The 13,641-nt window shown below is 53.2% G+C and overlaps 1 protein-coding gene across 4 annotated transcripts; it reads right to left on the bottom strand.

Annotated features, from left to right (window-relative positions):
- Window positions 1-1,587: 1,587 nt before the first annotated feature.
- On the bottom strand, window positions 1,588-13,482 carry PRRT2 (proline rich transmembrane protein 2). 4 transcript variants are annotated; one of them, XM_077314730.1, is made up of 4 exons: window positions 13,341-13,482; window positions 9,169-9,745; window positions 7,639-7,771; window positions 1,588-6,088 (listed from the first exon to the last, which is right to left on the bottom strand). In XM_077314730.1, exons 2-4 carry the CDS (start codon window positions 9,730-9,732, stop codon window positions 6,078-6,080), a joined length of 708 nt encoding a protein of 235 aa, XP_077170845.1. In that variant the 5' UTR covers window positions 9,733-9,745; window positions 13,341-13,482; the 3' UTR covers window positions 1,588-6,077. The 4 variants fall into 4 exon arrangements, with proteins under 4 accessions (XP_077170845.1, XP_077170843.1, XP_077170846.1 ...); XM_077314728.1 differs by lacking the exon at window positions 13,341-13,482 and adding an exon at window positions 13,167-13,308; XM_077314731.1 differs by lacking the exon at window positions 13,341-13,482 and adding an exon at window positions 12,926-13,004.
- Window positions 13,483-13,641: the final 159 nt, after the last annotated feature.

Raw genomic sequence — 13,641 nt, forward strand, 5'->3', positions numbered from 1 at the left:
TGCCCTGCCGGTTCATACAAACCTCAGGTGCAGGCAGGGAATTTCCCCGTACTGCACACCCTTTCAGATATCAGCTGTGACATTCTCTTGTTGGAAGAGAAGGGATTTTGTTTTTTAATTGCAAAGAAGTGTTCAAGCTTGGCCTTCTCCTGACCACTGTAACTTCTCAAGTGCAGGGTTCTCCGTGTGCAAGCCTTACTATGTGCCCTTCCCTCACCTATAAGTAGAATAGGCCAGAAACAGTTTTATTGCCTCCATGGGCAGAAGTTTTAACACCATCAAGTGATGAAGCAGAGACCTGAGCAGAGCTGAACTGAGGGGGAAAAGCCTGCATTGCATGCTTATCTTTGCCAGGTCCTCCCTGGCCACTGGCAGATGATGGAAGGGTGCAGAGTGGTCAGCTCCCGTTTGGGAAATTCCTGTAAATTTGGAGGTAGACCTGGGAAAGGATAGGGTAAGGTACAACAGTAGGGTACAACACCATACATCCCACTCTCTAAGGCATCCTTTTTCTCCAGAGGTGCTGTTCTCTATAATCTGTAGATGAGTTGTAATTTTGGGGGATCCCCAGGTTCCACCTGGAGGTTGGCATCCCTCCACATACTCCAGCAGTTTGACTTCCTTTCCTAAGGGACTGTGGAGACGAAATGGTTGTTCAGTGCCTTGAACCGCGCAGAAATGCAGGATATAAATGTTTTAAGAAAAGTATCTCTTGCAGGTAAGGTTTACTCTTAAAGACACCCAGTGGCTTGTGGAAGATACAAGTCAATCTGTAAGGGGGAAGCCAAGCACGCGTGCAAAGGCAAGCTCACATCTGGAATAAAACCTGGTTGGTCTTAAAGGTGCCACTGGACTCCGGTTTTGTTCTGCTGCTTCAGACCAACACAGCTACACCTGAATCTGTCATGAGATGCGTGTATATTGAAACGGAAGAGACAACATTCTAGAACCTGAAATTGGCGGTGATGGTAATTTCTGAGCTGTGTGGCCAGGATCTGAAAGTGTTACTCTCTGCCTGAGGCTGGAATCTTCAGAGGTAGGACATGGCGAGTTGGGACCAACCAACTGTATCACAGAATCATAAGAGTTAGAAGGGGCCTCCAGGGTCATCTAGCCCAACCCCCTGGAGGATGCAGGAACTGACTCCGCCCCCAGCCATGAAAGCCTTTGACAATTCGGTGGAATCTGAAATCTTGATACAAAACTCAGCAGTGGGAGGATCTTTCCTTGCATATCAGGTTTTGTTCAATTAAAGCTCATAGCAGGTGTGTGTGTGGGGGGGAAGGTGACATAAAACCCCCCCACAAATGTTGGGATTGCACTTTCAGACTCGGAAGAGGCACAAAGGGAGGCAATAAGATTTTCAAAAAGAAGCAGAAGCAAAATAAATGAAAAACTATCCATATCCATTATCTAAAGTGGTAGAACGTGGTTTTCTGGATTTCTGGAGGGTTTCAAAGAGGAAAAAGTCTTAGGGTAAATCAAAGCAAAACACACACCCACACACACCCTCCCTCCCCCTGGGGAAAATGACTAGACAGTGTTTTTCATGCATCTGAGTTTATTTTACTCGATTCATGCGTTGATACAAAAGTCTGTAGCAGTTTATAATCTGATCATGTCCTTCCCCACTCCCACCCACCCTTCCTTTGTACAAACTCGTATTAGGACTCATCATGGTCGACGAACCCTCCGCAAATAACAGAATCGTCACTGGGCCTGAAAGGACTGGGCTGGCCTCGCGCTGAGAGAGAGCGAGAAAGGCCCTTTCCCCCATCCTTTCTGGTTTCAAACGAAATCAGCAGGCACAACTGATGCGGAAGGCCAAAAAATGGAATAAAATCAACCGCAATAAATCACAGGACATCTCTTGCGCGTACAAAACACCGATCCGTTTTTGGTCAGCATAGAGTTAAGAGATGAGCACCATGTAAGGGGTGGTGAACTGTGCTTTGTTGTGTTAAAGGGGGACGTTTTGGTGGGGGGAAATGGACCTCCACGTTTAAGACAAGTCTTACTTCTACGTCTCACAGGCTAAGAGTGAGGTGCGAGTTGCATTTCCGCCATCGCCTTCAAAAATTGTGCTCAGTGCTTCATAAGCGTGAATCTAAATAAATAGCATCTCAAGGGACGGGGGAAAGAAAATATAAAATAAAATCTCCCTCTTGTTTGTTTCCCCCCTATAAATCTCATTTTGCCTCCCCTAAAATCCAAAACTTTGTCCCACCCACCCACCCCAAATATGAAAACACCAATCAAGCATCATGTCAAAGATATAGGTTACGTGTTTTTTGTTTTTTCATTCAATAGCTGATATGTGTAAATGTAAAATTCCTCCCCTCCCACTAGACCAGTCTTCTGGCCCCCACCCTGTACTCCAAACACACTGCTCCACAGCCCTTCCCCTCCACTTTTGAAATCCTCAGGGATCTCATTCCTTCAGCATTCCCTCTCTCCAGGGTTCGTTGTGTTTTAAAGCCAGGTTAGGAGGTTACACCTGGAGGCAACAGATCATCTTATCCTAAACCTAGTTTCATCTTAAACCTTGCCTAAGCGGCTTGTTTTCCCAGAGGGTTGTTTTGAGTAGGGAGCAAAAGGCAAGGCTTTACCCCCATGTGGTCTCTTTGGTCTATCCCACAGGTTACATCCCCTCTTTTGTGGCCTTTGGGTTGGCAACCGGAAGGCTGAGCCAGGAGAGAGGGGGATGAGGCCCTCGAGGGAGCCAGGGATCTGTGGTTACCAATCTGATGTACAAAGTCCTGAGTCTATCCTTGGTATTGTCTAAACTGAACATCACAATCTCATGTGAGATTTGCAGTGTCTTCTGCCTATTCCCCAAAAGCATCTGGTTTCCTGTCCGTCTTTGCATTGATTCTTCTTTACCTGCTTTTCCCAGCCTGCTCGTGCCCCAATTTTCACCTGGATAGGGCCCTCCCCTTCACCACTCGCCAAACCCTTCAGGTGTTTCTTCCACTGGCTTCCCAGTTTTCCCAGAATCCCGAATTCCAGTTTCCTGGCCTTTTTCCTTTCGAAAGATTTCTTCCCCTCTCCTTTGTGCTCCCCCTTCTTTTTCCCTCCCCACCCCAAATAGAAGTATATAAAAACATGCAGATAGAATACTTGCATTTCAACACCAAAATACAACAGCCCTTCCCTTCCATCCCCTTCCACCCGGAGAGCTGAGCGTCACCAAAGTGGAGAAAAAAGTTGCCCTTTCATCGACGCCATGCGCCCATCCGAGAAAAGGCAACTTTTAGCAGAAAGGATGGATGAGGGAAGGTCAGAGGTTAATAATTCGTGCAGATGGGATTAAAAGGAGAGGGAGTCTCGGGACCCCCTCCGCCTAAATAAAGCCCTGTGCCCCTCCCGCCAGGCACGGGTTTTAAAAAGGGACAGCAGCCGGACACCCTTCCCGTAGTCTCCCCAGCTGCCTCCCTCCCAATCCCATTATGTAACAGTCTGAGGGGAAATAAATAAAAGTCACATTGTGCGGGGTGTAAATTCGTGTCTGACACACACACACACTATTCTTTGCTGGTGCCCTTGCCCCCCCCCCGCCCCCGCCCCCGTTTCCCCATCCAGTAGCATACACAATTGTCCACGAGGCTTTCTGTATTGTTTCTGCGGTTTGGTATGGAGTGTATGCTCGCTCAAGTATTCCTCCCTCAGTGACTTGGCATTCACTTTGTTCCTGCCGTCAGCAAACACTTTGCCGGCGCCGCCGTTTTCGCATTCTCCAGATCTGCTCACCGAGGCGTTCCTCTTTCTCCCCTCCCGCTGTTTTTTATTTAGAAGGCGTCCGTTCCTGCCTCTGCTCCTCCAAGTCCTGTCTTCTCCATTCCGGTCTGCAGTTCTCCTTCGCAGTGGCTTGCCCGGCTCTCCATCTGTACCTTTCTCGTTCTGTCACTCCAGAGGGTATTCGGTAGCCAAGGAGGGTGTCTCTTTGGGCGGTTCTCTTCCTTCTTTCATCCCGCAGCGTGAGCCGTGGGTTTCTCGAAATTTTGGGCTTCCCAACGGTGTGGGTGTTTGAGATCCCTGCCATCACACGCTTTCCCCATTCTGGAATTCCCACACGGTGTTCTTGGGTGCACAAAACGTGTGGGTGTAAGGCATGCATTGTGTAAACTGATCCCTCTGTCCAAGCCTTTCCTGTCCAGTCATTCCATAGGATGGTATATTTAATACACACACACAGGAAGGGGGAAAAAACTATATCTGATCTTTAGGTTCAGAAATACGGAAGGCTCACGTCTCTCTTAAGGTAGCCCTTGCCTACGCAGGTGTGCACACACACGGTTTTGGATCGCTTTCTTTGGAGGTTTGTGTGGCTTCCCCATTACATCCTTCCTCGGCGTTTCCATTCCTTCTAATGCATCTCTCAACACGCTGGCTCAGAATTAAGCCCCGTCGAACTCCAGGGGATTAACAACCAAGTGAGCATGTGTGGGATCGGGCTGCAGATCTTCACACTGTATATTCCTCTGGCTATTGTGGTTTGTCGCCTTTGATAAAACAGGCCTTTCCTTCCCTGTCCCAGGGGGCATGGCCTTTTCTTTGGCTGCCTTAAAAGAGATCTTTTCTTTGCCAGCTGCCTTTGAAGAGGGCTCAGACCAGAATAGCCAGAGGCTGGAGAGAACCGGCACGCTTTTCCTTTCTGCCTTCAGACCAGGGTCAGATTTTGTGTTCCCAGCCCAAAGGGCAGAGCAAAAGCTGGTTGATCCTCTCACCAGTCCGGGAAGAGGGACGAACCCTTTTGGGATCCCATATAATGGGAGACATGAAAACACTCTCTGTAACTCTGTTCACAGGACTCACAGGCCCGCCCTGACTTGCCAGCCTCCAGTGGGGACTGGAGATCTAGAACGACAATTTCACTACAGAGAGGGTGGTCTCCATGGCATTATACTCTGTAGAGCCCCCCCCCCTCTCCTCCAGTCGTGTCATCCCCCAGGCTCCACCCATCAAATCTGCCGCTATTTCTTAACCCAGAGCTGGCAACTCTACCCAGCCCGTTGGCTCTTTGTCTATCCTCCTGGTCTTTGGAGCTGCCTCTTCCTCCTCCCTTTTTTCCTCCTTCAACTCACCAATTTCTACACCTTCCCAATAACTGCCAGGCAGTTCTTCCCTCCGCAAGACTCCAGACCTTTCCTTTCTCCTCCGACTCCATGGGTCCCCAAACTGTAATCCGTTGGCCGCGTGGTGGATTCCGCTTTGCACGCCTCTCTTCGAGCTTTACGCATGTAAACAAATCTCCTTTGAGCCTCTTCTTCTTCTTCCGTAGTGTATCTCTGACGCCACTCCTTCCAGCAAACCAATCACTGATTCTCTCTCCACACACCCCTCCTCATCGCTTTTTAATTTTTTTAAAATTTTGTCTTTGTAAACACGATGGATGAGAGCAGGAAAAGCCCAAGAAGTGTTTCCTCTCGTCTTTGTGCTGGTTCCGTCCACTTGGTCCCAGCAAACATGTAAACATACTCCCCGTCTCCTCCGCAGGGGACGGGGGAAGCTTTTCTCCGGCAGCTTCTTGTAAACATGGAATATTGAAAGAGTTTTATTTGCTGTCGAAATTTGGCAGTGGATGGAAGATGGATGGATGAGTCACCATTGGAACAGATGGACCAGATGGACAGAAAGAGAGAAGGAGTGGGCCAAGGAGAGAGAGAGAAGGAGAGAAAGGAAGAAAAAAAGAAATGGGGAAAGAAGCGCGCTCTGCTTTTGGTTAGGATCGTGGTTTCTTTCCTCCCATCGGATCTTCTTTCCATTCTGCCTTCCTGGGTATCTAAGTCCCTAGAAGGACTGGAGGGGGGAGACCTGTGTTGGACAAGATGCTGGCGTCTCTCCATTTTGTACTTTTGTGCTAGTTTCCTTTCCAGTGTCTCCTCCCCTCTCTCTCTCTCTCTCTCTGTCTTTACTCTGTGGTCTCCATCCATGTGCTCCGGTTTTACATGGTTCAGGAATGGAAGAAGACTTGAGATGGATGGGTGGATGGATGGATGTGGTGTAGTCATGCTGGCTCCTAGCTCCAAGGATGGAAATTTCGGTGCCAGGGGCAGGTTGGCAGCAAAAAGCTACCTTCACTGGAACACTGGGGAAGGAAATAGCCGGGGGCGGAGGGGAAACGAGGAGGTGGGAGTCAGTAGGCGTGGGGGCAGAGGGGAAAAGAACACAGGGAAGGTGAACAAAAGAAGGAAAGTTTTATTACCTGGCCCCAAACAAAAAAATTCAGGAGAACTTTGGTAGGCACAGAGCAATACGCTGAAGGACCAGAAGCAGTCATTTCTTCTGTGTTCCTTTTGTCCCCCCTTCCCACCCACAGCATTGTGTGCTCCCAAGCACTGTATGAGCAGAAAGCATGGATGAACTCTCAGCTAATGGCCCCTGTGTGCCACATCGCTTTGCTCAGCTCCCAGGCCTGTCTGCAAAAGAGTATGTGGGATTGACATATGGGCAGCCATTTTAGAACAGCTGTGAGGATTTCTCCAACACAAGAAGCCCTTTCTATTTTGAGGGCTTGGAGTTGTTTTAACTATTGGCCTCTTTCTATGGGCACTATGGTGCCTGCCAAGCACATTTAGAAAGCGTCTGTGGGCCCAGGTGGGGCTTTTATCAAACATGGCTCCCGCCTGACCTCTGGGGATTTGATTGCTCATGCAGATTTTTCAAAACATTGCTTTCACGGCATCTGTCACCACAGCGCAAGGCTCGTTGCTGTGGTAACCTATGGCTCTTGGTGGCTGGATCCACTTCCTGTGGCAGCCATTTTGCGGCTGGGCCCATTGCTCTGTTTTAGAATTCCAAAGGTGCCCACTGGCTTTAAAAAAAAATGTTTTTCAAGATTTTTTGGACACGTGACTGTCCCCACACACAGAGATTCCATTTTCTGCAGTGGTTCTGAGATATAGCTTTAAACAACATTTTAAAAAATTGGTCAAATAAACATTGTTTAGGAATAAATGTGAGTCAGGGCCAAAATTAGCGACCATGCTCCAAAGGAGCCACTTTCTAATCTATGTAGTCTAGAGCAGGGATGCCCAACTGGGGGTCTGCAGACCGCTAGAGGTCCGTGGGTGCTTTGAAGGGGGTCCACAGGAGCTCTGGAGGGGCATGGTACTGGGGGGCTCTGGGCTGTCTTCTCAGCTCCTACTCTTCTTTATGGCCTGCATGAGGCAGAGCCACCACAGCAGTAAAAGGAAAAGGGAGGGAGCAAAAGGAGAGCTAAGGGTACGGGCAGTGATGTCACTTCCAGGGGGGCGTGACAGGAAGGCGTGGCCAGCTGACATCACTCCCGGGGCTCCTCGAAACCTGAAAAATTATTTCAGGGGCTCCTCCATGGACAAAAGGTTGAAAAAGGCTGGTCTAGAGAGGCGATGTCATTCTGGAGGTTCTCCAGGCTGCACCTGGGGGCTTGCAACTCCAACTCATAAGCTCTTCTCTGCATAGCATCCATGCCACATGTTAGTTTTAAAAGCAAAATGATAAATGGCCGGGGGTGTATTTTTAAATTTATCATCGCTAAAATCGGACCTGAGTGGGCAGGAATGCAAATAAGGCGGCGGGAGGGGTGGGGGGGGGGAGTGCTAGGATAAGAATAAGACTTTGACAGTCCTGTCCACTTTAGGCTCCCCGGATACTCACATCCAAAGTTGATGGCGCAAGAAGCCACGATGATGAGCACACCTCCCACTAGCGCGACCACGCTCAGCAGCTTGGCCACCCTTCCCAGGCGCCGTGCCCCATCGATATCTCCTTGCTGGAAGCTGTTCCGGGACTGACAAGAAGGGGAGGCAGAAGGAGGGGGAGCATGAGGCATTTTAAAGGTGGGTAGCAACCTTTTTCTTCTTCTTTTGAAGGAACGAGAGTCATGTTTAATAGAATAAATGGACATCTGCTTCCGTGCACGCAGAAGAAAACGGGCACGCTGAGACCCATGGGAATTGTAGTCCATGGACATCTGGAGGGCTGCAGTTTGACTACCCCTGCTCTACACTGCGGGCCTAAACTATACATTTCATTTTGTGACAGGGAGTACCTGGGTTTCCCACTCAATTGCCCCACTGGGAAAATGTGTACCCCATGATTACATGTGTCGCCCATAACACTGCAACTAGCAGTCCCTGGGGCCATATCAGGTTGGGAAAGGAGTGCAGATTTCGGGAAAAGCAATATTGATTCTGCCGGCAGGCCGCACACATGATTGGAACCGGGCCCCATCGTGTACCTGGGAACTGCGATTCCAGCTGGAAACTTTCAGCTGACATCTGACTGAACAGACATGTGAAAAACATAATGTGTATTTAGATTCATCCGGGAGCACCTAATCCTATATCGGACGCACGGTCTGGAATACGAGATTGCAGGGATGTCCGCAAAAGGAAGAAGTTGGTTTTTATACCCCGCTTTTCTCCACCAGAAGGAGTCTCAAAGCCGATTACAATCGCCTTCCTTTCCTCTCCCCACAACAGGCCCCCTGGGCGATAGGTGGGGCTCTGACAGAGCAGCCATGTGAGAACTGCACTATCAAGGCTGTGATGAGTCCAAGGCCACACCAGCATGTGGAGGAGCGGGGAAGCAAACCCGGCTCGCCGGGTTAGAAGCTGCCTCTCTTAAACACAAAGCAAATACGAAGTGGAAAATGCAAATGGGGAAAAACTACAACCGAGAAGGCTCGTTACTAGATGAGCACCCAAAATTTACATTCCCTTTCTGGAGGCCAGGCCCAGCAAAGGCTTTGGGCACATACGTGACATGAAGAAAACATGCCAAGTGGGCTGACGTGGGAAGCGGTGACCTGCAGGGGAGGAGGAGGTGCCTGGATCTGAGGTTCTAAGAGGCAGGCCGGACCGCTCTTAGGACCACTGGCTCCCTGTCACCCGGAAGGGCACATGGAGGGGGGAGCAAAGAGGACCGTGCCAGGGAGAGTGGGGGAAATAAAAGAGAATGGCGACAAGTCACCTAATGGGCACAGGGGTGAGGATCAGGAGTCGGTTGGGAAGTGAAAAGGGGCCCTGAAGCAGAGACCCACTGGAAAACCTCCCTGCAAGTCCAATGGCCAGTCCTCCTCTGGTGGGGATCCAGGGGCCAATGGTCTCTCCCTCCCTCCCTCCCTCCCAAGGATGGGCACCACCCTGTTCTTTTCCAGCCCTCTCCCCGACCCCTTCCGCTCACCATGACCGAGTAGACGAAGGCAACGATGTTGATAGGCCAGATGGGGCAGAAGCAGGAGAGGGCCGCAATGAATATGTAGTCCCTGGGCTTCTCCCTGGCCTCGCCGGCCGTGGAGCCTGCAGTTGAGGGCTGCCGGCTGAGGCTGGCCCGTGGAGACCCTGCTGCTCCCGCCAGCTGGACCTGGGACCCAGACAGGCTGCTCCGTATGACAGCGCGTGGCTCGCCGTTGATGCTATTCTGGGGTTTCAGGTCGTTCAGCGACGCCGACTTGGAGCGAGCAGGGGGGCTGGTCTGGGGCACCGGGGTGCTCCCCAACTCCTTGGCCGAGCCGGCCCTCATCCCCACGGGATCCCCGTTCTCCTGTGGTCCCTCCACGGTCTGCTCCTCAATCGTCACCGTCACCATCACGGGCGATTCCGGGGCCTTGGGAGCCGGTGGGCTCCGAGGGGGGGGCGGTGACATCTGTGGCTGCTCCGGCTGCTTCTCCGGCTCCCCCTGGGGCTGCTCGTCCCCCCGCTGCTCTTGTTCTGGGGGGGCCTCCTTCGTCTCAGCGTCGTCCGACATGACAGGCAGTTATCTAGATCAGGAAAGAAGGGTGTGGGTGGGTGAGCCGTGAAGAGCCTCCTCCTTTTTATGCCTCATCCAAGGGCTTGGACACCGCCTGCTTTGAACGCCAGTGGAGCCATAATTTAGTATAACTCACGCACACACAAACCTGAAATTGGCAAAACTGATGCAGGCTCTTGCCCCACAGAGGTGTGCTGGGGGGTTGTGTGGGTGTGCGGAAGACTAAGTGTTCAGAAACCCAATTATTGTAAAAATGAGCAAAGAAACCCTTGTAGGTACCATTCCTTTTGTCAGAGCCCTACTAGACCTATTTAAGATCGATTCAGGTGCGTGGTCGTGTGGGTCTGAAGCAGCAGAACCAAGCTGGAGCCCAGTGGCACCTTTAAGACCCACCAAGTTTTATTCAAGGGATGAGCTTTTGTTTTATTCAAGTATTATGAAAGCTTAGGCCAGCCTTTCTCAGCTTTTTTTTTTTTTAATCACTGAGGAACTCCAGAAACATTCTGTAGATTTTTAGAAACCCCAGAAGCAGTACAATCATGCAGAATAGGGTTGGGAAGCAGAGGTGTGTACAAGCCCACCTGGGACCCCTTCCCTTCCCACCCCCTCCAGGCCCATCGCTGGCCATGGGGGAGGTGGGCTGGTCGACACGGCTGTATATGGTCATATCACCCGATAAATGTTTAACAGGTTTTTAAAATATATAAAGTATTAATTAACTCCCACCCATCCTGGAAACCCTTCCAGGGCTGTCAAGAAACCCCAGGGTTTCACAAAACCCTGGTTGAAAAAGCATGGCTTATATCTTTGTGGGTCTTAAAGATACCACGGAACTCAAGCTTGATTCTGGACAGAGGGAAAAGGCTCCTGCCACACGGAAGACTAGGACCAAGGCTTTCCATAGGGCAGTAAATGATCCATGAAACGTGCTGGTTTCCCTATTGAAACGACACTGAAATCATAGAGTTGGAAGGGACCTCCTGGGTCATCTAGTCCAACCCCCTGCACTATGGTGCCTGTTTCAGCCAGACTCAGTCCCTGGCATATTGGCACAGGATTGCAGCCAGGAGCGCTTAACCGGTCCACAGAGCATCGCCCATAGCAGACACAATCAACCAGGGAGGTTCTCATGCATCAACTCCAATTAAAGGAATGGGGATTCGGCAAGAGCACAACTCTCCTTTGGAGCCGACCGACAGTGGGAAATTAGGATGGCAGCGGCATTCAGTTCCTGGGCCCTCCTTTCTCCTGGGGCACTGCATTTTGGAAACTATCCACACCAAAGCCAGGAAGGAGGGCAGCGAACAGCCAAGGCCCCCTTCGTCCAGCAGAGCCCCTTAGTGTAGGGTCGTGTGGCTGCAGGTAGTCCAGAGCTTTGAAAGCATTGTCTATTTGTGGCTGGGTTTGCAAATAGGAGACAGAGAGAGGCGGGAACTCACTTCAGCCTTGTGTGGGCACAAGTCAGTTAGCGAGCCATCTGTCAAAGCTGTGGGAAGCGTCCTTGGGTCCTTCCCACCTGGGCCCCAGTCTTATACAACTCGGAGCCTGCGATGGCGGGTTTTTGTCTGCAGCGTTCGGAGTTATGTGCCGGATCCAGCTCCCGCTTCCTGACTAACCCATAGCGTGACTTAGCACGCTGGCACCATAACCGCGATGTTGGCGCCCAGACGCCACAAACCCGGGTCAACACAGCCAACCCAAACACTACGATGCCCACAAATAACACACCTCGGCACGCCTGAGAGGCCGTCAGTGTGCAAAGAAGACTGATGCATCTGTCTTGTGTGAGTTTAATGGGGCTTGGGGGGCAGAGCTGGTTTGCCATAGCCTTAGCCTGCAGAACCTTCCCCACTGGTCTCCCTGGGCTACGCCACGCTGCCCTCCCTCCCCGTATAGAGATGCACATACGGCAAATGCATATCACACACCTCTGTGTGAAATGAAACCTCTCCACCTTCTGGATGCTCATTCTCACCTCCCTCCCTCCCTTCGCCCATGCTTGCCTGCTCAACACTGGCGATTGCCAGACTGCGGAGCTGCCCCCAACCATAAATCCTTGGGCCGGGCTCCTCCCATGATGCCGAGCAGCCTCTGCCTAGTGTCTCAACCCAAATGCAGGCTGGTTGTTGAGGGAGGGGCGGGCCGAGCCTCAGTGGGGAGCATCAGACCCCACTTCCTCTCCGGTTTGCCCAAGAGGACCAGGGATGGGGCGGAAGGCTTGGACTGGGCTGCCGTCAGTCAGAGCGGACAGAAACGGCCACGCGACTGACAGTCTGCTCACAATAAGTGGCTTGGGCGTTGAAGAGGGGAAGACGATTCCCCCTATTTGATTCATTCATATCCCACTGATGTCATCCTCGCAGACGTGCCTAGCCAAGCGCTCTTATAAACGCAGAGAAAAGTTACACCCCTTCTAAGCCTGTGGACTTCAACGGGCAAGGAGGGTGTTGCTCCAGCACCGTTCTGGTGTCGGAGGTTTCCTCCTAGAGGAAGAGCCCGCCAGCCCCTCACACTCCCCAGTTCTTGGCCAGGCGATCTTCTCCGCCCCTCACCGATGGGACCAGGCGTAAGGGATGCCGCTTGGTCCTCTTCTTGCCCCATGCTTTTTGCAAAGGCAGGATGGATTTTGGAAGACGCAAAGCCTCGATCAAGCGAGGAAGTTTTACATAAGCTGCCAACAGAGGGGAGCCTGCCTGGGGGGCACCGGAGCCCCACACCACAGGGAGCAGGGCAGGAAAGGGCTCCGAGTGGCTGTCACGCGAGAATGTGCCCTGCACCACGCCACGAGGGGGGGGGGGAGGGAATGCTCAGGACCCTTTTCTGCTTCCCACCCGAATGCAACGGGGGACTCCGATCTCGAGGACTCCCCCTGCCCCAGTTCCCTGCCCACTTACCTGTGCGTCCCTTCACCCTTCCCGCCCCGCCCATGTGCCACAGATTTCCCACCACCACCATCAAGGGTCCCCAACTGGCGCCCTCTCCCCAGGCAGCCCCGTCCCCTCCTTCTGGCTTCACACCCCCTCCTTCACCTGCCGGGAAGAGCAGCCCAGCCCAGCCCAAGTGGTCGCGGGGACCTCGGCCGCCGGCTCCTCCCGCCCCAGGCAGACCCGCTCCCGCGCCCCCTTCCCCCGGGACAGCCCCCAGCCCCCTCCTCCCCTCCCCGCCCTTGCCCGGCTTCTGCACAGCCCACCTGCCTCCGCTCGCCGCCCAGCCCCTTCCAGAGGGATCCCCGCTCGCCCCGCGCAAGCATCGCCTGCCGCCCCCCCCCCCGCCTTACCGCCGCCCCCTCCCCTCCCCTCCCCGCCCGGCTGTGGTCCCCTCGGTCTCCCCCGCCCGCTTGCCGCAGCCCCGTCCTCCTCCTCCTCCTCCTGCTCGTCGGCAGATGGCTCCGGGGGGGCTGGGGGTGGGCAGGCTCCCTCTCCCGCTCCTACCTGGGCTCCCGGCTGGCTCCAGCGGGCACAAGGGGGTGCGGCGGCCGAATGGCTGGCAAGGCTGGCGCCCCCTCCCTTCCCTTCCCTTCCCCTCGCGCTGCCGTAGCCCCACTGCCCTCCCTGCCCGTCGCGAGGACGCAGCCTCCGCCCCCCACCCGAGCCCACCCCTCTTACTTGCGCGCTCGGCGGCTTTGTCTGCAAAGCCGCCCCTTCCCCTCCCTCCGCCCTGGCGCGCGCCGAATGGGCTCATCGACCCGCTTCTTCGAAGCCAGCGCGGGGCGGGCGGGCGGGGGAGTTGGGGCAGCATCAGCTGATCGGGCGGGGGCCAGGCGGGGGCCGGGAGGGGGGCTGGTCCCGAAGGTCCCAAGGCTCCTACATTAACCCCCCCCCCTCCCCCGCCGCCTTGTAATGGACTCAAACTTCCATCAGCCAGCCACAAGTGCAGCCGGCAGCATCCCATCGGGAGAGGAATGCA

The sequence above is a fragment of the Paroedura picta genome, chromosome 16 (genome assembly GCF_049243985.1).
Source record: "Paroedura picta isolate Pp20150507F chromosome 16, Ppicta_v3.0, whole genome shotgun sequence".
NCBI lineage: Eukaryota > Metazoa > Chordata > Lepidosauria > Squamata > Gekkonidae > Paroedura > Paroedura picta.

Bases quoted from the DNA above. Each gene is read 5' to 3' on its own strand.
- PRRT2 (XM_077314730.1), bottom strand. From the start codon at position 9,732: ATGTCGGACGACGCTGAGACGAAGGAGGCCCCCCCAGAACAAGAGCAG. The intron at 7,772-9,168 runs GTGAGCGGAAGG...CCTTCTTGTCAG, and splicing joins CCTTCGTCTACTCGGTCATG to TCCCGGAACAGCTTCCAGCA.